The sequence below is a fragment of the Neofelis nebulosa genome, chromosome 5 (genome assembly GCF_028018385.1).
Source record: "Neofelis nebulosa isolate mNeoNeb1 chromosome 5, mNeoNeb1.pri, whole genome shotgun sequence".
In the NCBI taxonomy this organism is placed as follows: Eukaryota; Metazoa; Chordata; class Mammalia; order Carnivora; family Felidae; genus Neofelis; species Neofelis nebulosa.
The window spans coordinates 157,284,577-157,308,244 of NC_080786.1; the positions used below are offsets into that span (position 1 = coordinate 157,284,577).

At 59.7% G+C, this 23,668-nt stretch overlaps 2 protein-coding genes across 8 annotated transcripts in view; both read left to right on the forward strand.

The window, feature by feature from the left end:
* Positions 1-4,247, forward strand: part of TRAPPC10 (trafficking protein particle complex subunit 10) — an 87,340-nt gene extending 83,093 nt beyond the window's left edge. For 5 of the 6 annotated variants that reach the window (XM_058732165.1, XM_058732166.1, XM_058732171.1 and 2 more), the window contains 2 exons: positions 2,308-2,502; positions 2,840-4,247. In XM_058732165.1, coding sequence (XP_058588148.1) covers positions 2,308-2,502; positions 2,840-3,078 — 434 coding nt within the window. In that variant the 3' untranslated portion in view covers positions 3,079-4,247. Of the gene's footprint in view, positions 1-2,307; positions 2,503-2,839 lie in introns of those variants that run through there. The other variant, XM_058732170.1, reaches the window with a different exon arrangement.
* Positions 4,248-7,198: 2,951 nt separating this feature from the next.
* PWP2 (PWP2 small subunit processome component) lies at positions 7,199-23,562 on the forward strand. Of its 2 annotated transcripts, none has more exons than XM_058732173.1 (21): positions 7,199-7,329; positions 8,834-8,946; positions 9,983-10,077; positions 10,291-10,390; positions 11,240-11,383; positions 12,228-12,363; positions 12,625-12,845; positions 13,123-13,266; positions 13,446-13,516; positions 13,938-14,074; positions 14,527-14,675; positions 14,828-14,975; positions 15,199-15,349; positions 16,181-16,361; positions 17,323-17,470; positions 17,894-18,002; positions 19,974-20,039; positions 20,785-21,003; positions 21,130-21,280; positions 21,472-21,546; positions 22,997-23,562. In XM_058732173.1, the coding sequence occupies exons 1-21, from the start codon at positions 7,312-7,314 to the stop codon at positions 23,169-23,171; spliced, it is 2,751 nt and encodes a 916-aa protein (XP_058588156.1). In that variant the 5' UTR covers positions 7,199-7,311; the 3' UTR covers positions 23,172-23,562. The 2 variants fall into 2 exon arrangements, with proteins under 2 accessions (XP_058588156.1, XP_058588155.1); XM_058732172.1 differs by lacking the exon at positions 7,199-7,329 and adding an exon at positions 7,356-8,035.
* Positions 23,563-23,668: the final 106 nt, after the last annotated feature.

A 23,668-nucleotide genomic window follows, 5' to 3' on the forward strand; every position in this document is an offset into this window, starting at 1 on the left:
AGCCTCTGACTTCAGCTCAGGTTCTGCGCTGACAGTGCACAGCCAGCTTGGGACTCTCTCTCTCTCTCTCTGCCCCTCCCCATCTCATGGTCTCTTACTCTCAAAATAAATAAACTGGAAAAAAAAAAAAAAAGGAGAGAAAAGAAAATAGACGGATGACCTTGATTTGAGTTCTTTCAAATCTGTCTGATTCCTGGTTCCACGGAAGGCAGCTGAGCCTTCCTTTCTGCCGACTCGGTCTGCGGTGACACATTGTGCCGGCTGGAGTGCGTGACGGGACCCCAGGCCCGCGTGGATCTGTAGTTGGTACAGGGCAGTATTTTAAACAACCTACTGGGATACTACACCAAAACGTGACAAGTGCTGGGCTTTTAGAGGCCAGTTACGGGGTGGAATCTGAAATCACGTGAATGAACTTCTCGTACTCAGTTTCTTTAGATCCTTTGACCTGGCTTGTGGTTTGACTCTTTCTTCTTCCTTTTTTTTTTTTTTTTTTTTTTTTGAGAGGGAAAGAGAGAGTGTATGGTGCAGGGGCGGGTGGGGAGAGGCAGAGGGAGAAGGAGGGGGAGGGAGGGAGAGAGAGAGAGAGAGAGAGAGGGAGTCAGTCCCAAGCAGGCTCCACGCGCAGGGCAGAGCCCATCACGGGACTCTGTGTCACAACCGTGAGATGATGACCTGAGCCGAAATCAAGAGTCACATGCTTAACCGACTGAGCCACCCAGGTGTCCCTGGCTTGTGGTTTGAAAGGCTCTTCTACCCAGGCAGCATTTTGTGACACCATGGCTTGGTCACTTGGGAAATGGGCCTCCTGATGCACGTGGACCTGCACGTGCTGTCACCTTCTGTTCTACCGAATGACGCGTTCGCACCCATTTCCAGCTCCCGCTGAGCTCCTTAGGGTGGTCTGAGTCCTGGGACACTGCCTGGATCCCAGTGGCAAAGCCAAGCTTTCCAAAAGCCCAACTTTGATCAGAGTTTGAGGTTGTATCGTTGGCACCTTGGAAGTGACGGCGGGCTCCCGCCACTCATTCCCGAGACCACATCTGCCGAATTCCCCAGACTGAACGGCACCGCTGATGCCGTCCGCGGTGAGCTCGGTAGTCTGTGACCCGTGCTGTGCCCGTGTCCACGTGCTGAGCTACCGGAGACGGTGCCTCGGGGAGCCCAGGGTGAGGAGCACACAGGACCTCCCTCTAATGCTTTGCAACCTCTTGTGAGTCCGTAACCGTTTCTGAGTTAAAGTTAAAAAGATGTTTACTTAAGGGTTGCATTTAATAAAACTAACTTGACTGCTTCAGGAAGGACCTGCTTAAGTAAAACTGGCAGTTTTTATCCCCAGATGTGTGGTGTTGGGGAGCCCACCGCCACGACTCTCCCGCCTGTGGGGCCTCGGTTCACGCTGGGACCCGCGGTCCTGCCCGCCCGGCGCGCAGGGCAACACGGGGGGTGGGGGGAAGGCGGGAGTGTGAAGGCAGCGTTGGCCCCGTGCTGCCCTGGGGACCACGCACAGAACCGCTCCAGCGTGTCCCTCCCACATGCGGCTTCGGCCTCTGCGTGTCCTTTGGTACCACCTGTCCCCAGAGGCTCCTCCTCCCCATCTGTAGGCAGCCTGCCCTCTGCTGCCCCTTCTTTGCTGCTCGTGAAGCTTCTAGTCCTTGAAGCCCCTTGGCTCCTGCTTTGCGTCCCCTTACAGAGGGGACGCCGTAACCTCTCTGCAAGGTCATCCACTTCTTGAGGACAAGGCTCCTCTCCTTTTTGCTTTTGAGTGCCTTCCCAGTTGGGGATTCACATCGTGCCGAGGGACCTCACATTTGTGTTGTAGAAGGTGCCAATGACTGCTGTGCGCGAAGGCTCTCTGAGGCGCTGGTGGAGGTGCTCTCCATACGTCTCTTTCCGTCCCATCGAGAGGCTTCTCTGAGCAGCGGAGTTGGGATCGGGACCCCTAGTCTTATGCCACCGCTTACCAGACGCGCCAGCGTCCTGCCCTGCCCGCGTTCCAGGTTGAACAGCCAGGGCGGCCACCGTCTTGAAACATCACCCATGAAGTTTTCAAGTGAAATTGAATTGCTGCTGTTCATTTCTTAACTTGAGAAGAAAAAAGTGATTTTCCCTACGCGTCTAACGTGTATTTTCGTTATTAAACCGATGTGTTTTATGTTCAGGAGCAGTTAGGAGACATTAAGATACAGACTGTGTCCAGTTTGGGATTTTGCGCTCTGGAGCGTGGGACTATTGACGCCTCTTATTTGGGTGTGAAAACCGAACGCTCTTGCCGGGGCCAAACCAGTGCTCTCGTCTGCGTTTCAGTGGTCGACAACAGTAGCAACTGGGCGGTGTGTGGGAAAAGTTCTGGCGTCATCTCCATGCCTGTGGCCGCCCGGGCCACTCACCGCGTCCACATGGAGGTGATGCCCCTCTTTGCGGGTTACCTGCCCCTTCCCGACGTCAGGCTCTTCAAATACCTCCCCCACCACTCCGCGCACTCCTTGCAGCTGGACGCTGGTAAGGACCCAGAGATGGGGTGCGCTCGCCGTCGGAGCGAGAGACGGCTCCGTGCGGGATGGGGGAAGGGGGCTCCGCTCGCAGGGCCCATGCTTCCTGACCAGTCGCGTGTGCTCAGTGCCGGCGGCGTCTAACCGAAAACCCGCTCGGGGTTACGGGTTGTAGGCGCCTGCTCCGGGGCTGGGTCCTCTGAGGGCCCGCGTGCCAGATCCCCTTAGGGGTGGCCTCGTTTAACGTTCTCTCGCTCGGAAGGCCAGCTTGGGTGGCTTGCGGCTCCCCGGGGCAGGTAGCAGGTCCCCGTCGCCGGCCCGCACCTCACTTCCTGTGCGTTTTGCAGATAGCTGGATAGAGAGCGACGGGCTGTCGGTGGACAAGCACGTGGACGAGCAGCCGGACGGCGGCGGCGGCAGGTGCAGGGGCAGCGCGCACCTGGCCTCCGGCGGCGAGCACAGGGGTTTGCCCATGCCCCGGCTGCAGGCGCTGCCTCCCGGCCAGGTCTTCAACGCCAGCGTGGGCGCGCAGGTGCTGGTCATCCCCAGCAAAGACGACCACGTCCTCGAAGTCAGCGTCACATGACCGTGCCTCGGGTCCTCGCGCGCCCCGGGCCGTCCGTGAGTGCGCTCGAAGGGGTCCCGCCTCCTCTGCCCCCCAGCGTCACATCCTACGCTAACCGGACTCTTGGTGATTCTGCCTGGCCGTGGAGGCGTCAGAGAATGTCAGCGCGCAGCCGGTCGGCCGAGTGACAGCGTCGTTTCCGTGTTGTCCGTGGTGTAAGATTCCCCGTTATTTCTTTTTTCCTCCCTGTCCTTGTGCCGGCGCCTCCGGGGTTTGCCGGGACCCCACCCCCGCCAGTCCTCTCCCTGCCCCTGGAAGGTCCGTGCCCTGCTCTCTCACCCGGCAGCCTCCCGGTCTGCCGGCTCCTTATGGAGTCCGTGGGCCTTCCAGGGGGGACACGCGGCCACCCTCGCCGTCTTAGTAGTGACACGTGTATGCCTTTCTGGGCCCACGGCTGCCCTCTTTCTGGACCGGTTGGATTTGTAAGGCTCCTGAGGGATAATACACCATCCTTTACCCAGATGAGTTGTGCTTCTCTAGAATAACACCCTTTGAGAGCGGGTCGGCGAGGTTGAGTGCTGGAGGGGGGAGGGAACTGAGCCCCTTCTGTGCCTTGGGACGTCACACTGGGAGGGCCTGGAGCCTCCGTTAGCTGGAGCCATTTTAAGGTACTTTGGGGAGACTAGACCAGGGCCTAAGGGACCACTGGTATTGAAATAGTTTAGGAATAAACGTTTCTGGAACCCCTTTTCCCCATGATATTGATTGAATTATCATATGCACTTGGAATTAAATATGTATTTATTTTAATTATCATTACATTGGGGGTTGGTACATTGTTTTCTTCTCACCTTAAAAGTCTTTCCGTGTCATTGTCGCTGTGTAATCGATACTTTCTTCCACACCTTAAGCCCTAGAGGTTAAGAGGCTCCATTTCAGTGGAGATTGGCGGGGCCCTGTCAGTGTGCTTCTAGTCTGGTTATGGGAATGACGGAAGTCTTGGAATATTCTCTGCCGGTCCACTAAAATTGCAGTCATAACCGTACCAATGGATTAATTTGCTCTCGGTTGTAAATTTAATTGTACATATGGTTGATTTATTATTTTTAAAAGTACAGACTAACTGATGTAATGTTTATGTAGAAGTTGCACCAAAAATCAAGGACAAAATAAATGTGTGTTTGTTTTTACTGGTGTGAGAGTCACAGCTTGTAAATAAGTGTTGGCTGTATGAAACCTTTTCCAGCTCTCCAAAGCGATGTATTTTTGTACATAAGAGATAGAGAACTCTTACTTCCCCGGGAAAGCGGGGTCAGAACGGAGCCCGGCAGGCTGATGCAGAAAGGGAGTGCGGTCAGGCCCAGAGGGCATGGCCTCACGCCCAGCTGGAGAGGAAAGGGGCCTGCTTGTCACCTGCCAGAGAGAGGCTGGAGGAGGCTGGCGTTGAGGGGGTGGCGGGGACTTGGGGCTGCGGGGGTGAAGGGGCAGATCAGAGTCCTTGTTCCCACGCTTCTGTGTTGTCTCTCAAATCACTCAGAAAATAAGGTGGTGTGATTCCCCCGCACCCCACCCTGTGTCTTTTTCGTTTACAGAAATTGGAGATACGTAAAGAAGATCAATATTTGTGAGTTTAATTAAACTTTTCAGAAATTAATCTTCCTTAGGTGCACTTTAAAACTAATAAACTTGGTCAACTAGGCAAATTAGAGCTTCGGAGTCTAATGATAGTTTAGGGTTTCTAAAATGTTTGTTTTGTTGTAAAAATTGATGATTGCCCTACGGATCTGCCAAGCCCTGTGGATGAAGAGATGTTTGAGATGTGATTCCGCCTGAAACACCTCACGTGGTCAGTCTCGGAGCCTCCGTGCCTAATGCGGCTTTCCCTCTACACTCCGGAAGGGGACATGTGATTCGATGGTTACCTTATTTCTGTTTGATTGTGTGTGTGTGTGTGTGTGTGTGTGTGTGTGTGTGTGTGTGTCTAGGTTCCAATCCCAGGATGAAATTCTCTAATTACATAATATATATAGAGGGAGAAAAGGAAGGGGAAATCCAAAATGTTCATGGTGGCTTCTTATTGTCCTCAATTCATATGAAATAAAATTTATTGGAGGTTTGGTTTTTTTTCCCCCAATTACCTGAGAGATCTTTTGCAACCTAAGTTACAAGGGTGCCTCTGTTTTTATTTTGTTTCGTTTTACCCAAAAGAAAAATGTTACCTAAACCTTCATCTTTTTTTTTTTTCTTGAAGACAGTAATTCGATTTTTGTTGTGTTTACAATAAAATAAGGCTCATGTGTTTGCGACAAGCTGGTTTTGTTAGTAAAGATGTAGCAGCTGTTAAATAATTGTGAAGCCAGATATGGAATGTGCAGCTAAAAAGCAGAATGTGCAGCTGTTTTACAAATATCTGTGGAACATGTAAATACTAGCAAGTGGAAAAGGAAATAAGTTATAATTTTGGTGAATTTCATGGGGTTTCCTATGATTGGAAAAGTTATAACTTCTGATCTAATGTGGAAATTGTATTTAATCTGAAAATGAGTATTACCTACGGTCCATTGTCAGCACAGCCGGTCGTGGGTTGGATTCTCATATAAGGAAGTCTTGGTTGATATCCCATAGTTAGTAGAGAAAATACACACAGGCTACTATCCAGTTTTTCTCTAGTGTTTAAAAGAAGAGTGAGTTATAAAATGAAATGAAAGAAACACTCCAGAAGTGTGCATTAAATGAAAAGGATACTACTTTTTAAAGAACAAACTACACTGATCTAAATGTTTTGCAGTCAACTGTGATCTTTAAAATAAACCCTACGTGATTTTGGAATTCGATTTTTCATGAAAGTGCCCCCTTTCTCTAAATTTATTCATCATATACGTCAGGCCATAAGACCCAAAAGTATCCTTAATCCAATTTGCTGGGATTCTGTGACTGGAAAAGGTGACAAGTTGGTGACTTTGACACTGCAGGTATTAATTACATTTTCATGGTTTACTACGAGAGTCATTTTTCACATTATTCTGTAATATATTGTTAGACTAAAACCATTGTATTAAGACTGTTTAAAATGTAAGCATTATAATTCTGAAAATACAGATTTTAAGAAGAAACTTTGCTGTTTTGAACTTCATTCTTTTGGTGAGGAGCATGAAAGTTGAGTGTGTGAAGTTGAAGAATTTTCTGGTTTTCTCTCCCTAATCCTTCTTCCGGACTCGAAGCATAGATTATTTGCTTTGTGGGGAGCACGAGGGATTTTTTCATAATTCATTACCCTACAGGAACAATAGCCTACAGGAACAAAGACATTTGAGTGTTAAGGGCTTGGGGTTGTGGGTTTTTTTGTTTTTTGTTTTTTGCTTTTTGTTTTTGTAGCTCTGTCTGCCAATGAAGTTAATTGCCTTTGTGACGTTTGGTAGCATCGCTGATACGATTTCTTTAGTTTACTCAGTCTCCTTGTTTTTGGTCCCCCCATTCATCATGCAGAGCTTAAATAAGCGTGGGGTCAGAGCGCCTCACCCACTCAGGACGTGAACGTTCTGGGCAGCGGCGCAAGCGGGACCCAAGAAGGACAGAGCCCCAGTCCTGCTTGGTACCGGGGGGCGGGGCCGGCAGTCTCACGCCCCGCCTCGGGGTGCGGTGGGGGCGGGGCCTGCGGACGGACTCTGTCGGGGCGGGGGCGGGGCCCACGGTCTGGGACTCCGCCTCGGGGAGGGGGCCTGGGCGGGGCTCAGCCTTGGGAAGGAGCGAAGGCAGGGCCTGCGGGATAGGACTCCGCCTGGGGTTAGGGGCGTGGTTCGAGGGCTCCGGGCTCCGCCTCGGGAAGGAAGCGGGGGCGGGCCTGCGGACCGGGACTCCACCACGGGAAAGGGGCATGGGCGGGGCTCAGCCTCTGGAAGGAGCGGAGGCGGGGCCTGCGGGATAGGACTCCGCCTGGGGTGGGGACGTGGCTGGCGGGCTCCGCCTCGGGGAGGAGCGGGGGCGGGCCTGAGAGCTAGGTCTCCGCCTCGGGGAGGGGTCGGAGGCTGAGACTCCGCCTCGGGGAGGAGTGGGGGCCGGACCCGCGGGCCGGGACGCTGCCTCAGGGAGAAGGGGGCGTGGCCTGTGGGCAGGGCTAAGTCTCGGGCTGCACCGTCCCTCCGGGTCGCCTGGGGGCGCCGTGGTGCGGCGCCGCGGCCACTCCCGGAAGCGCTCTCTTGGGGTTGGCAGTCCTGGAGGCAGAGGCTTCTCGACAGCACACGTGCGGCAGCCGCGATGAAGTTCGCTTACCGGGTGAGCGAGGGCGCGGGACCGGGGCCGCGGCGCTGGGTCCGGGGTGGGGGGCGGTGGGGCCGCACTGTCTCTCAGCCTGTAACCTGCGCGGCCGGCCCCAGGGCCATGGGCGGACATCCCGGACCCGGACGGAGAGGCGGGCCCCGGCCCCCAAGCGGCAGGTGTGGGCGCGGGAGAGAACGGAGCCCTAGCGGGATGAACGTGGACAGGCCAGCCCTGGACTGAAGGCCTGATTCCCGGCTGCACGCGGGCAGAGGAGCCGCGGAGCCGAGCCCCGGAACGTCGCCTTCATCTTCCTTCGCTGTCAGGGTCACGTGGCTGCCCGATGGTGGGGACACTGGAGGTTTACCCCGTCCACACCTTGTGGGTCCCAATTCTTGAGGGTACTTCTGCCCCCGGCCTCCTGCCTGGTCGCGTGCCTCTCTCCCTGGTTCGTGCCAGGTCCTTAGCGCCTTGGCCTGGCTCTGGCCACAGCGCAGGCCTTCTTCAGCGCCACCCCACACTTGCTGGCGCTTGCTCCTCAGTGCTCTCTTCCCCTGCCACCCAAACCAGGAGGGGCTGGGTGGGGGCTCTCCTCCCGCCCATAGCCAGCTTCTCTCTGGCGGCTGCACTTCACCCGCTCTCTCCATTCCTTGGGGCCACCTTCCTGGTCGGGACAGCATCACCTAACCGCCTCCCTCCTGCTCTCCCTGTTGTTCCTGCTGTGGTGAGCATGGTCTTTAAAAAAAAAAAAAAAAAAAAAACGGGGGGGGGATTTGAATCACAGCCAGCCTCTGCTTAAAATGTTCTCAGCTGGCCAGGCTTCTCTCTCTGAGCTCCCTGAGGTTATGAGGGCCATCACTTCCAGACGCTGGTCCTGCTGGCTCCTTCTCTCTAGGTTCTGGTTCCGGCGGCCCCTCCAGGGGTCCTTCCCTGACCAGTCTCAGAACTACGTCTCTCTTCCAATCGCTACACATGCTCTGTAGTTACTTCTTCAGTGCCCCGCCCCCTGGACATAGACTATGAGGGCATCAGGGCACAGAGCCCAGCATCCAGCAGCATGTCCAGGGAACACATGAGTTTGGCGATGAATGAATGAATTAACTAATAAATTGGAGCCCAGCAGGTTACTCTGTTCAAGAAGCCTTGAGCCCCAGATGCCCTTGGAGTGCCCTTTTCTCCTCCTGAAACGTGGGTCCTGTTCTCTTCTGCACTTGGCAAACGCCTCTGTCCTTGTACGCGTCCCACATACTCCCAGTGCCCCTCCCCCACCTCAGTAGGAGCTTAGGGCCCCTGGAGGTTGGGCTCACTTTGCTTCCCTCCCTCTCGCTCAAGGCTGGGCTGCACAGGTGGCCAGCAAGTGTCCCAGGGGATGCCTGGAGGGACCCCAGGAATGACCAGGGACCCGGGGGGAGCAGGGAGTCTGAGCTGTCTCCTTGACCAGAGAGAGGCCTCGTTTAGCCCTTTCCCAAAATTGAGACTTTTGTACTTTTGTTGCGTTAAGATGGCTTTATTTTCTTTCCAGTTTTCGAATTTGCTGGGCACAGTCTATCGGTGTGGAAACTTAAATTTTACATGCGATGGAAATTCAGTTATTAGTCCTGTGGGAAACAGAGTGACGGTGTTTGACCTTAAAAAGTAAGTGTGTTACCAAGATGTTAACGACAGTGACCGCTATGGCGTGTGGGCAAAAGCTAACCGTGCCTTCCTCTCACTAGTGCTCCCGTTAAGTGCCGCAGCCCGAAAGCCTGTTCCAGGGTATACGGAGTGTCAGCGGGTCAGGAGTGCGCCTGGTCCCTCAGCTGAAGCCCAGTATCTAGGTTGTTGACCTCACCTCCAGGACAGAGCTCCCGCTGCTGGGCTGCGTTGTCGCCGGCTCACTGCGGCTCAGTTCTGCCTGCTGGGTGTGCTGTCCTCCCGGACGAGCATGTGGCTCTGTCCTTCCTTCTCAAGGGGAAGGACTCCCGAGCGGTTGTCCCTGCTTCCCGCAGTCGTGTGGCCGGGGTGAGACCCTCCTGTCGCCCGGGTTTCTGTCCTGCTCTGCAGGCCTCAGCCCGTCTGTACGGTGGGACGATGGTCCACGTCTTTGCCGAGGGGGACTTCTGAAGCTCCTGAGAGCAGTGCTGGTGGGGGAACTCAGGTCCAAGTGCAGGCGTGACCGTCACCACTGCCGTTGCGTTTAAATGACGTCTGCTGGGGCTGGCTGGAGCAAGGAGCACGTGCTCGTTGGAGGAAAACTAGAAAGTAGGACAGTAGGGAACCAAGTTAGACTCTAAGCAGCGGTTACCCGTCTTTAACGTTATTTTTCCGTTTTTGCACACTCTCCCGGCTCTGTAAGAACAGTTCTGCCTACGTGTGCCGACCTTGTGGTTAATCCTTTCTGTTAACGTGTAGCTTGTTTCCAGTTTTCCGACTTTGTAACGTCTGTAAAATTCTCCCCAGATGTGGTTCTACAAACAAAATTGGCAAACCGAAGCCCAGTTTTAAGGTTTTTAATCTGCTTTACCAGATACTCTCCGAGGACCTGTTTTTCTTTCTGCTTTCCCAACCGGGAGCTCTGGCCCCAGAGCCAGGAAGGGACAGGAAGGGTGGGGAGGGGAAGGGTCTCAGGCCACCCCTGCCCCCCTCATCTGACAACTGAGACCAAGGACACAGCTCTGGTTTTGTCTCCTAGCAACAAATCCAGCACTTTGCCCTTGGCCACTCGGTACAACGTTAAGTGTGTCGGGCTGTCCCCAGACGGCCGCCTGGCCATCATCGTCGATGAAGGTAAGTGCCCTTGGCCGGGAAACAGCGGCTCAGGTGGTTGGGGCACACGAGGCCGTCACCCTGTCCCGCTGGGGGCGTAGGCCTCCGCGGTCCTGCCTGCGGTCCGGGTGGGCTTTGGGATGAGGGTGTGGGGGGGGCGGGGGGGGGGGACGCAGATGCGCCTGGGTGTCCCGTCTGGGGCGACTGCACATCCGCCACTTTCCTTTCCTGCAGGGGGGGACGCGCTGCTGGTCAGCCTGGTCTGCAGGTCCGTGCTCCATCACTTCCACTTTAAGGGCTCCGTGCACAGCGTGTCCTTCTCCCCTGACGGCAGGTGAGGGCTTGGTGTGGCCTCCATGACCCGCATGGCGGGGCTCGGGGGGGCTCTCTCGACGGGAGGTGGCAGCGCAGGAGCCTGTGCTCAGGCCTCATCTTCATGCGCGTCTGGGCTCCCGCGGGGCTGCACGGCCACAGGCCCCGCTCCCCCTACTTGAGGGCTGGGGCTCCCACCCTGAGCGGGAGATTCCGAAGGTCCTTGTCCAGGACTGCCTTCAGAACAGCCACTGTCCTCAGGAGGATCTTGTGGCCTCCAGACAGCAGAGCCACAGAGGGGCCCCTGTCTCTGAGTGGCACTGACCCCCAGCCTCGACGTGCGCAGTGAGAATGTTGTGTGCAGACAGGGCCCTGGCTGGACCCAGCCTTGCTCTGGGTTCAAGGGCCACAGGAGAGGGGGCTGGTTCCCAGCATGCTCACACCCAGGCTGACCCGGATGTGCCCTGGAGGGGGCAGCCCTGGATTTCGGCCGTGAGCCCCCGTTCCACGTCCACACTCAGAAACTGCTTAGAACGGCCTCCAAGGCAGTGGCCACTCCCCAGCACCCGTCGTGCAGAGCCCTGTTGTCCTTCCGGCTCCCAGGGCGTCTGTCCCAGGCTGGCGGGCGGCCAGAGGTGTGGCAGCATTCAGGGTGCCTGCAGGGTCGGTCTGTCTCTCTGACCATCCCCCTGTCCTTCTTTGGCCTCAGTCCCTATAGGAGGAGAGGGGGTCTGGGGGCCATGGAGAGGCAGGCCCCTATGTTTTGCCTCTCATAGGAAATCGCCTCGTAGCACGTGCACTGTCCTCAGAGGCTGAGCTGGTCTCGGGACTCCATGGGTCTTATGGATCAATGGCCCCTTTTCTGTGGCAGGAAGTTCGTTGTCACAAAAGGCAACATCGCTCAGATGTACCACGCCCCTGGGAGGAAGCGGGAATTCAACGCGTTCGTCCTGGACAAAACCTACTTTGGGCCGTACGATGAGACCACGTGCATCGACTGGATGGACGACTCCCGGTGAGGCCTGCGGGCGGGGCCTGAGGGGGACGCCTAGTAGCTGGCCTCTTGTTGGGGGGGGGGGCGGGGGGGGAGTCTGGTGACTCTTGTCGAAGACCAGAGTTTCGGTCTGGAATGGCCTCCGTCCAGCCTCACGAGGTGCTGGAGGCAGGATGGGCTCCTGGTTCTGAGTGGGGCCTGCACTGCCTGGGGCATCCGCCCCTGGACACCGGAGCACGGGATGGCAGCCTCGCTGGGGATGCTGTATCCGGTGTGTCGCGGCCCGGTCGGTGCCACCAGATGGGCGGAGCAGCTGTGTCCACGGCAGAGTCGGGAGCTGCTCCCAACATGGGGGCCGGCCCCGTCCCCTCACGGCCGCACCCCTAACCGCCCTGAAAGGCACCTCAGCCGCTTGCTCGCTCCCAGCTGCCCTGTACTGTGCGCACGGGGACAGTGGAGGCTGGGGGTCAGTGCCGCTTTGCACACCGGCCACCGCCGGGTGAGAGGTGGGGCACAGTCGCGTCTGCGGGAGATGGCCTCGTGCTCCTAGCGCGTGGCTCCTCTATGGACGGGCAGGGGCGGCGCCCTGTAGCCATGCCTTCCCGCCTCTTCCGCGAGGCGATGCCTATTCCCGCGTCTGCCTGTGTTCATGCCCTAAGCCGGGCCCCCCGCGCGGCACCCCGTGGGCGTGGTGGCCCATTCTCAGGGCTCCCTTGGGCTGCCCTGTGGGGAGGGCAGTGACCCGTCCACCAAGACACGCAGATCGGTGCAGCGCAGGCCCGGCTGGTCTCCCTGGGTCTCTCCCCCGCACTTGTGTGGAGCTCCACCACAAACCCCGAGGACGAGCTGAGTCTCTTTTGTCCAGGTGCTTTGCGGTCGGGAGCAAAGACATGTCCACGTGGGTTTTCGGAGCTGAGCGCTGGGACAATCTCATCTACTATGCGCTGGGAGGACACAAGGACGCGATCGTGGCTTGCTTCTTTGAATCCGGCAGCCTAGATGTACGTTTCACTCGCCCGATGGCGTCCCAGATCTCAGCTACGCGCCAGCTGCCCCCCCACCCCGGCCCCCGTAGACACAGGTGCCCCCCCGGGTTACCTGGGGTGTTCAGGAGCCAGCGGCACCTGTTGGCTGCCCGTTGGCCATCGTCTCTGCCAGTGCTCAGGGGCAGGCTGCAGACGGATGTAGCTATGTGGGATTTTGTCCACCACGTGGCTGGCGCGGGCTGGCCCGTACCCACTCCCACACGCTTCCTTTTCCAGCTGTACACGATCAGCCAGGACGGGGCCCTGTGTGTGTGGCAGTGTGACACCTCCCCCGAAGGCCTGAGGCCGAAAGCCCCCACGGGCTGGAAGGCAGATCTGCTGCAGGGGGAAGAGGAGGAGGAGGAGGAGGAGCGGGAGGAGGAGACCACAGTCCGGGGGAAAACCGCACCGGCCCCGGAGGAGCAGCAGGGAAAAGTGAAATACTCTCGGCTGGCCAAGTAGGTGTCCTCACAGAGGCTGGCGGGGGCCTCGCGCCCTCCAAGGCTGAGATGTGACAAGGAGGCACAGAGGGCCTGGGAACCAGCCGGGAGGCCGCCTGGTGTCCCAGGTGCAGGATCAGGGAGGGGAGAGCCTCGGGCAGAGGGAAGGAGAGGCCGCTGCAGCGGGGCCCGTGTCCTGCATGGAGCCGGGGCGCCCGGCCTGGGGCACAGGCATGAGATGGGCCTGGCGCCCCGGCTCTCCATCCACGGCTCTTCTGACCCCCCGTCCATTTAGGTACTTTTTCAATAAGGAGGGAGATTTCAACAACCTGACTGCTGCCGCCTTTCACAAAAAGACCCACCTCTTGGTCACCGGCTTTGCTTCTGGAATCTTCCACCTTCACGAGCTCCCCGAGTTCAACCTCATCCACTCCCTGAGGTGAGGGCCGGGGGGAATGGCGGGTTGCACGCGTGCTCGCCGGCCCCACCGGGCGACGGCGGGGAGTGAGTGCGGGGCCGTGCGGGGTGAGGCTGTGGGACGGCCAGGCGGGCGGTGGGCAGAGTGGGCTCGTGGTGCCGCCTGCCCGCCCTTTTCAGATGCCCCGCCTTCCTGCCCAGCGTCTCCGATCAGAGGGTCGCCTCCATCGCTGTCAACGGCTCCGGAGACTGGATCGCCTTTGGCTGCGCAGGTTCGTCTTTGTGCCGGGTCCGGCCAGAACAAGAACGGAGCTCCTGTCCCAGGACGACTGCCTGCGGTCCCCTCGCCTCCGGGGCCCAGTGCCAGCGTGCACGGCCGGTTGGCCAGCGGCCCTCGTCAGGAGCAGCGGCGCAAGTCCACCAGCGACGCCTCGCTTGCTGAGCCCCTGTCTCCGTCAGCCGGGCCCATGGCCGTGGGCCTCGGGTGGGCTGCGTTAGGTGACGGGGCCGCCGCGAGGCAGTGACACGGGGTGGCAGCGTCCCTGCCGGGTTCCCTCACTCAGGTGGAGGGTGACAGAGGCACTGGCCTCGGTGGGTCGGGCGGTCCGGTGCCGGCACAAGGCAGGACCCGATGGGGCGCGGGGCACAGTATGGTGGGCAGGTCCCCAGCCCCTCCCCACGTGTGCTCCATAGGCCTGGGCCAGCTGCTGGTGTGGGAGTGGCAGAGTGAGTCCTACGTGCTCAAGCAGCAGGGCCATTTCAACAGCATGGTGTCTCTGGCCTACTCCCCCGACGGGCAGTACATCGTCACCGGCGGGGATGACGGCAAGGTGGGGCTGGTCAGGTGGCCAGGGCCGTGGCCTGGGGCGGGAAGGACGTGGGGCCTTGTCTGCTGGCTGGGGCACTGGGGGCTGGCCCAGCCGGGGAGACCCAGGCTCCAGCTCCGGGGTTCAGCCCGGAACTCACGGGCTCACCCCGCTCCATCTGGGCTCGTGGGGAGGGGTTCACAAATGACCCGGGGCCGGCTGGCTGTTTCTCTGTCTCTGGCTCGGATTCCCGCACACGTGCACCCGCTTGTCCGTGGTGGCAGCCGTGGCATGTGGGTGCGTGTACGCCCCAGGGTGACACAGGCCCCACAGACCTCTACCCTCCCTCACGTGGAGGCGGCAGAGAGGCAAGGGGCAGATGGCGTCTCTAGGCTCGGCGGGCACACGGTGGAGTGTGCACATGTGTGCGTGTGTGTGGTCCTGAGCTGGTGCCAGCCTCCCTCTCCGCGCTGCAGGTCAAGGTGTGGAACACCCTCAGTGGCTTCTGCTTCGTCACTTTTACGGAGCACTCGAGTGGGGTCACCGGCGTGACCTTCACTGCCACTGGCTGTGTCATCGTGACCTCTTCCATGGATGGGACCGTGCGTGCCTTTGACCTTCACAGGTGACCTTTCTAACAGTCTTTCTCTGGGGCGGGCCGTGATAGCGAGGCAAGGGTCGCGGGCGTATACACGAGGGTTCGGGGAAGGCCCAGGAACCTGAGCGGGGGTGTCCGGGACTCTGAGCGTTGCCAGCTGGACTCGTGTCTCGGGGCAGGTACCGGAACTTCCGCACCTTCACGTCTCCACGGCCCACCCAGTTCTCCTGCGTGGCCGTGGACTGCAGCGGGGAGGTCGTTTCGGCCGGGGCACAGGACTCCTTCGAGGTCTTCATCTGGTCCATGCAGACGGGCAGGCTCCTGGACGTAAGAGCCGCACAGCTGGGGGCCGGGGTCGGGGGCACAGCCACACGCAGGAGGGGCGCCTCTGCAGACCCGCGGGGAGCAAGCAGCTCCGGCTTCCGGCCGGGGCTCCTCCCTTCCTGCGGGGATACAGCCAGCCCGTCCTGCATCCTCGGGGCAGCGGGACCTCGTGCTCAGCACCCTCGGGGCGGGTGGCCTCTTCATACCTCCTCTTCGGCCGCCACAGGTTCTGTCCGGCCACGAGGGCCCCATCAGCAGTCTGTGCTTTAGCCCAGTGAAGTCCGTCCTGGCCAGCGCCTCCTGGGACAGGACGGTGCGCCTGTGGGACATGGCAGACAGCTGGAGGACCACGGAGACGCTGGGCCTGACCTCAGATGGTGGGTGCACGGGCCAGGGGAGGGGGGCTGGCGGGCGGGAGTTCTGACACAGCGAGGAAGGCTGCGTTAGACGGGGCGCTGCCCGTCCATCTTGGTTGTGGGTTCAGACGTAACTCCAAGACCCCTCGCCGCCCCGGGCGTGGTGTCCCTCGGTGTCGGGGGCCTCGCGCGCTGGCTTGCTCAACTGCTGGCCCCGAGAAGCAGCCAGCGCTGTCGGGCGGAGCCTCGGGGAGGACTCTGGGGTGATGGTAGGTTGGGAGGCCCTGCCACCCGGACTCCGGCCGTCTGCGCGTGCGGGCGAAGCTTTCCTGCCCCACGCGCGTGACGTTCGCGTCGTGGGCCCCTGGGACTCGCGGCCTGTGCGGTGTCTCTGCTTCCCGCCACCCCTCTCGGCTCTGTTTCGTGCTCTTCGCGGCCGGCCGGCGGCCTGTGTCTGCAGGGCCTCCAGGTCATCTGTGTCCAGTCCGTCCCGCGGTTCTGTCAGAATCACCTGTGTCCTGCTCTCCATGTGCCGCACCCCTGCCGGGCCTGGCCCCTCGCCCCCGGCCCCTCCCAGCAGGCTGGCCTCCTGCCTGTCTCGTGACCGCACCCGGACCCTCTCGCCCCCTGAGGCAGTTGGAGCCCTGCCCTCGCTAGCGCAGGCCCCGGGGCCTCCCTCACAGGGTGGGGCTTGTCTGGGGGAGCTTCCGTGTGCCTCCACTGGTGCCTCCACTGGTGCTCGCCTGGCTCTCCTGCACTGACACCGGCTGAGGACGGAGGGCTGAGGACGGAGGGTGTGGCCTCCTGCCGGCTGGGCTCCTTCTCTGGCCCTGATCACGCGTCTCTTTTCAGCCCTGGCTGTGACCTTCCGTCCCGACGGGGCAGAGTTGGCTGTCGCCACACTGAACTCACAGATCACCTTCTGGGACCCCGAGAACGCCGTGCAGACGGGCTCCATCGAGGGCAGGCACGACCTCAAGACGGGCAGGAAGGAGCTGGACAAGGTCACCGCCAAGCACTCGGCCAAGGGGAAGTGAGTGCCTCAGCGAGCGGGTGCAGAGCCCGGGTTGGGTTTGCGGTTGGCGGGTGTCTGTGTCTTTCCCCCCTTGGCCTTGTGGACCGTTGGGGACTGGTGTTTGCACATCTGCCTCTGCTCCTTTTGGGTGTGGCTCTTGGGGCGGGGTCACCAGGTAACCCAGGTTCACTTTTTCGAGGAACTGCTGGAGTGTTTTGCAAAGTGACGGCACCATCTGATATCCCCGCCGGCAGCAGGAAGGGTCCCGGTTTCCCCACGTCCCTGTCCCCGTCCCCGCCCATTACTGCCAGTTTTTTCTAAATCGCTGCGTGGGACGTGGCGTGAGGTGATGTCTCGATGTGGCGCTGACTTATCTTTTTCTTAAGGACCGATGCTGTCAAACACGTTTTCGCAGGCCGAGTGGCCGTCTGGACGTCGTGTCTGGAGAAGCGTCTGTCCAGGGCATTTGCTTGTTTTAATTGTGTGTTTCTCGAGTGGTGTATGTGTTCGAGACAGGAGCTCCCCAACAGACCTGTCCCTTGGAAATCTCTTTTCTGCTCTGTGGGTTCTCTTCGCTTTCTCTGGTGTGTTTTCAAGCGTGAACGTGTTTATTTTCTCTTCTGTCGGTCGTGCCCTTTGGTGTGTGGGACAGTCGTCTCCCGTGGCCAGGCCTGTAGGCACCTGGTTTCCGGGGATGCAGGGCCGAGGAGGCCCCCCTGCCCGTGGTTGCCTTGCGGGTGACAGGCACGGTGGCCTCCTTTTCCTTCTGACTTCAGCAAGGAAACATCGTGACTGGAGCCATGCGGTCCTTTCGTGAAAGGGCCATGTCCGTTGGGAGGTCCCTTCTTGGGGGGCCTGCTGCCTCGGAGCCTTGTGAGCCCCAGGCCAGAGCCCCGTGGACGATGCCTGCTGGGCTTTGAGGGAGCGCCACACGCTAGGGGTCCCTGGGGGTGAGCGTGTGTGTGTCCCCTCTGCTCAGGGCCTTCACTACTCTGTGCTACTCTGCGGATGGCCAGAGCGTGCTGGCGGGAGGGATGTCCAAGTTCGTGTGCATCTATCACGTCAAGGAGCAGATCCTCAGGAAGAAGTTCGAGATCTCCCGCAACCTCTCCCTGGACGCCATGGAGGTGAGCGGGTGCCCGGGTCTGGGCTGCCCTCCCCACGTCCTGGCGCCACGGGGACCGGGAGAAGGCTCTAGGCATGTGTGTGCCTGCCTGGGTCCCCGCCCCCTCCCGAGGGATTCTGGGCGCAGGTGTCCCCGTTTCCCTGAGGACAGCAGGCTGAGGGGGTAGACGCCCCACATGTGCCGGCCTTGTGGAGGCTGACGGGAGCCCTCGGTGCAGCGCATTAGGGAATCTGACCGCCGTGGTGGTGGCAGCGGGGCCCCTGCACGTCCGCAGCAGCTCTGAGGGCGGGTTCTGCTGCGCAGCGGGTAGGGACGCGTGTCCCACGTGCATCCCACACGGGCTGGGTCTCCGTCAGTATTTGTGACATGTGAGGAAGGCAGGGAACAGGGGACAAGTTAGACATCTGGAGCTTTGCCCTTCTAGGAATTTCTGAACCGGAGGAAAATGACAGAGTTTGGCAACCTGGCGCTAATCGATCAGGACGCCGGGGCAGAGGACGGAGTCGCGATCCCATTGCCGGGTGTGAAGAAAGGTGAGCGGAGGACCCCTCGTGTCTCCAGAGGCCCCGGCCACAGCAGGCTGCGCTGCCCACCTCCTTTACCCGCGTGATAGCAGCCTGGCTCAGCGGCTGGCACCCGGCCCTGTGCCTCGCGCTCACCCACACGTGGGCCACAGGGAGGGCTCCGGGGTCAGGGAGCTGGCGGTCCAGGAGGCCCACAGGGTGCGTGCCCCTCACGGGGACGGGGCAGGAGAGCCGGGGGCCTGGTAGACCGTCAGGAGGGGACACCGCCAGCTAGAGAGCCCCTGTGCCAGCCCTGGGCAAGCAGCTGCTGAGCAGCTCCCCGCCCCCTGCCCCCCCTTCCCCGTGCTGGCCTGGGTCGGCTCATTCCAGCCCTGGCTCGTGCCCCACCACGCGCCTGCGGGCCCACACTGCACGCTGGGGAGTGGGGGCTCCTCAGCGACTGGCTGGGTGACGGACCCAGGACCACACGATCGCCGTGGGCCCTGGAGCAGCCCTGCCTCCACCGAGCCCCTTCTCAGGAATCTCTTAACAAGAGTGGGGTCTCTAAGCTCTCAGTGATGGGCAAGGGTGCTTCTCAGCCTGTCTGGAGACCTTTTTTTTTTCTTTTTAAATTTCTTTTTTTTTTTTTTAATTTTTTTTTCAACGTTTTTTATTTATTTTTGGGACAGAGAGAGACAGAGCGTGAACGGGGGAGGGGCAGAGAGAGAGGGAGACACAGAATCGGAAACAGGCTCCAGGCTCCAGGCTCCGAGCCATCGGCCCAGAGCCTGACGCGGGGCTCGAACTCACGGACCGCGAGATCGTGACCTGGCTGAAGTCGGACGCTTAACCGACCCAGGCGCCCCATCTTTTTAAATTTCTTAATGTTTATTTCTGAGACAGAGAGAGACAGAACATGAGTGTGGGAGGGGCAGAGAGAGAGAGAGACACAGGATCTGAAGCAGGCTCCAGGCTCTGAGCCGTCAGCACAGAGCCCGACGTGGGGCTCAAACCCACAAACCGTGAGATCATGACCTGAGCCGAAGTCGGTCGCTCAACCAACTGAGCCACCCAGGCGCCCCGTGTCTGGAGACTTTTGATTGTCACAACTCGAGCAGAACAGGCACTGTTGGTGGTGAGTGTCGGGGACTGAGGGGTCCGCTGGACCCATGAGAACCCAGCCCCATGTGTTGGTCCCCCTGAGGTCAAGAGCCCCCAGAGAGAATTTGTGGGGAGATACACACGAAGTGTTGCTGAGCTGGCTTCCAGGTGGCTGGGGGCCAGGCAGAGAGGAGCCTTTTCTCAGGTGATGTACGTGTCGTTGAGCTTGGAACATAGCACCCCTCACACCGCAGATTTGAAAACAAATTTCAGGAGCGCCTTGGGGGTGTTCAGTTGGCTGAGCCTCCTACTCTTGAATTCGGCTCCGGTCACGATCTCGTGGTTCATGGGTTCGAGCCCTGCGTCAGGCTCTGTGCTGACAGTGTGGAGCCTGCCTAGGAGGCTCTCTGTCCCTCTCTCCTTGCCCCTCCCCCGCTCTTGCTCTTTCTCTTTGTCATAATAAAATAAACTTCAAAAAGTTAAACTAAAATAGGTTTCCAGAGGAGATGCACAGGGCGATGACCAGTGAGGACGAGCCCCCACCCCACAGAGCTGCCCTGTGAGGTCGTGCGTCTTGTGCACTGCACAGAGTGCTTGGCAGAGTGGCCGGTGGGGACTGGAGCCACCCTGCCCTCAGCCTTTGGGTTGTGCCAAGGCCTTTTCGCAGAATAGGGCAGGTGTCCGTCGGCCAGGCTGAACGCCCACAGAAGCGTGTGCTCCAGGGGCTCGTCTGCGGAGGCCAGCGGCGCCCGTGAAACAGCATCTGGGGCCCTGGCACAAGACTCCCCGCGGGGCCCAGGAGCCAGAGCCGCCGCTCCCGCTGGGCCTGGAGCAGCAGGGCAGCCCTCCTTTCGCGGCGGGAGAGGGCTGCCCTGTAACCGCAAGGCTCCTGTGTTCCAGGTGACATGAGCTCTCGGCACTTGAAGCCTGAAATCCGGGTGACTTCGCTTCGCTTCTCTCCCACAGGTGAGCCCTGGCCAATGGGTCGTGGGTGGCGGGAAGCGTGGGGGTTGGTCCCGATGGGCTTCCGGGCCCACGGTGCACGTGGTGGGCCTGGCACCTCTGTGGCAGTGACGAGGTTGGTCACAGCTTCTGGCTGGCTCTGGGCCTCGCTGTCCTCCATGGGTGACGTGTGGTCTTTGTTCGCTCCCGACACGCTGGGCTTTGAGGCGGAGGCAGGCGGCTGCGCCGAGCGTCCTCACGTGTGCCAGTCTGCGGCGCGGCAGGGGATTGTCTGTGCCCGCAGGGTCTGGGACCGTTAGGTAAATGCGGTCCCGCAGGGCGGACAGGAGGGGGGCTTGCAGTGGGCTCGTCCGGGGGGTGACGGCCGACACTCCCCAGCATCGACGGGGAGGCGGAGGCAGCAGGGCACAGAACGGCACGTGGCCGAGTACGGCCGGGCGAGTCGGGGTGCAGACCGTGGCCCAGTCTCGCCGGCTCCACAGTGGGGACGCCACGTTGCCGCAGAGCCGGAAGCCCACAGGCTCACGGAGGACTTGACCGGGCCTGGTGCTCGCGGGACGCGAGCGGACGCACACGGGCTCTGCCCTGAAGCGGCTGGTGGCTGGGGTGGGAACGGGGGGCGGGCGTCCCCGTGCCCCTTTCTTGCTGATACTCTTGGGACCGCGGGGACTTGCTCGGTGCCTTTTAAGTAAAAGCGGGGAAGGTGAAAGCGGATGCTCAGGAAACCCCCCGACTGCCTAATTCCCAGGGCGCTGCTGGGCGGCCACCACCACCGAGGGGCTCCTCGTCTACTCCCTGGACGCCCAGATGCTGTTTGACCCTTTTGAGCTGGACACCGACGTCACCCCCGCACGCATCCGGGCGGCCGTGCGCCAGCAGGACTTGACCAGGGCCATCCTCATGGCCTTCCGGCTCAACGAGCGGACGCTGCTACAGGAGGTCCTGGAGTCGGTGCCCTGGGATGAGGGTGAGCGCTGGACGGGCCCGGCAGCTTCTCGGCCCCTGCACGCGCGGGGTGGGGTCTAGGCCGCGCTCGCCTTCTCTCCCGCGGGAGAGTTCTTGGCAGAGTGAGTACAGTTTCCTCCCCCCGCAGTCGAGGTTGTCAGCTCCTCGCTTCCTGAGCTGTACGTGGAGAAAGTGCTGGAGTTCTTGGCTTCCTCCTTCGAAGTGTCTCGCCACCTGGAATTCTACCTCATATGGACTCAGAAATTGCTCCTCGTGCACGGGCAGAAGCTGAAGTCTAGGTGAGGGGTGCGTCCGCTGTGACGCCCGTCTCCCGTCGCTTAGCTGCGCTTTGCTGCAGGTCAAAGGGGGAGCTTTGCGCGCGCGCGTGCACGCGCACACACACACACACACACACACACACACACACACACGAGAGGGCACAGCTAGCGCCTCGGCGAGTGCTGTGCGCTGAGACAAGTCTCCTCTCCAGAGCAGGGAAGGTGCTGCCGGCCGTTCAGTTCCTTCAGAAGAGCATCCAGCGGCACTTGGACAGTGTCTCCAAACTGTACGTGTGGCTGGTGGGGTCAGTGGGTGGGGCGGGGTGGCCCGTCGCCGGCTGGTTCCACGCTGGGGGCTGCCCCGAGTCGTCTGTTTTGGGGACAAAACACTGGGAGGTGTTCCCTCCCTCCCTGGTGAACTGAGCGCACGGGCCGCCCCCGGTGGGACTCGGGGCTGGCGGGCTGCGGGTGTGGCCGGGAGTTTCGAGCGATCCCCCAACGAAACGAGTTCTCTGTCCTGTCGCCGGACGGTTCGTTCGTGGTTCGTGCACCTTCTGCCCCCTGCCCTGAGGCTCAGCAGAGTCACAGCGGCCGTGATCACCACCGCTTGGCCTTTCCTGGTCCCGTTGACTGGGCACGTAGTGGGTCTGCGGTCTTCAGGGTCAGCGTTGAGGTGTCCCAGCCCTGTTTCCGGAGCGTGTTCTCTGCCCTTGCTGGTGACTGCCCGGTGTCTAGAGGCAGGGCCTGTGTCTGTCCTGAACTGCCTCCTCAGTGTTCAGCCCACAACAAGCCCTTCCTTCTAGTGTCCTGGCCGCCCGCTGGAACATGCCAGGGGGCGAAAGGGGTCTGTGTTAAATTCTGCCGCATGCTCAGAAGAGCGTTCTCTCTGTTGAGGCTTCCGTGACTCGACAGAGCTCAGTCCCAGAGACCAAGTGCCCCTCGTTAGACGGATTCTTCCGTCACGTTCACGTAGATGTGTGATAAATGCTTCGTTCTTTGGACGTCCATGCTGCTGACGTGTAGGGTGCCGTTGGCTTTTGTGTATTGATTGGGGAGGCAACACTTAGGTTACGTTGCCAAACCTAGGTTGGGGGGGGGGGGTCAGTTTGTTTTTAAAGTTCATTTATTTTGAGAGAGTGAGCGAGCACGTGCGCACGTAAGCAGAGGGAGGAGGAGAGAGTGTCCCGAGCAGGCTCTGGACACAGGGCTCGATCCCACGACCTATGACCTGAGCCGAGATCAAGAGCCTAACTGAGCCACCAGGGCACTCCACCTCAATAGTCCCTTACCTTTTACTCCTTCTCACTGGGTGGCTTCCTACATGGAGACAAGGGTGTGATTTTTTCCCTTTATTTTGTTAATGTGGGGACTGACCTGATTGGGAGCGTTCTTCTCTGCTCTCTAAAAGGCCTTCAAGCTCTGCACCCACCCTTCCTCCGTGTCTGGTGGGGCTGGGGAAGCTATTGGGATGGGGTCCGGGCAGGGGCAGGGGTGGTGAGGGCGGACCAGAAGAGGTGGGTCTTACGGCTGGGTCCTTGAAGGGTCCTTGAAGGCCGCCACTCCTGCAGGGCTGGGTGGGTCAGAAACCGAGTTAGGAGGGGCAGGGAGGGGGCTCCTGTAGTCCCTGGCTGGTTTTTCTCAGGGTCACAGGGAAGGCGGGTGCCGGGTGAGCCAGAGTCTTGATAGAAGAGAAAATCTGCTGCTCTTACTGACGTGACTCCTGTGCGCTTTTCACAGCTGTGACTGGAACCGCTATAACATCCAGTACGCTCTGGCAGTTTCCAAGCAGCGGGGCATAAAGCGCCCCTCAGAGCCGCTGGGAAGCGAGGAGGAAGCGGATGCGTCTGACGACGATGACACTCTGCACCCACTCGGGGAAGGACAGGAAGACGGGGACAGACAGCTGGTGTAGAGCCGGCCGCGTTCGCCACCCCACATCCCACGTGTTTTGGTTAAGACTCCCAGAGAGATGGAAGCACGCGGCCTGGGCCCAGAAGCGAGTGGGAGGGCCGTCTGAGGGCTGCGGAGGTCCCCACGCCGGGACTCCTGTTCCCACGAGAACCAGACGTGCCAGCAGCGGCAGCGAGAGCGCAGGCTCGTCACACAGGCCCGGGGCCCGCGGTGTAACCGCGAACGTTGCTCATCTGTTGAAAACGCCTTTTACAGAAGCAAAAGGGTTCATTTTTATAGACTCAAATTTTGTAGGACTATTATTTATATTTTTAATACTCTCGTGATGACATATTTAGAGATAAAAAAGATGAGGTTTTGTACATAAAAGTGGATTAAATCTGAACTCTGAATTGAGAATGTTTATAACATATCCTGGGTCGTGCAGGGGGATAGGGTCCCCTGTCTGTTGGCCTCCTTGTGCAGGGGGCGTGGAGGAGCAGGGCAGTGGGATCACCC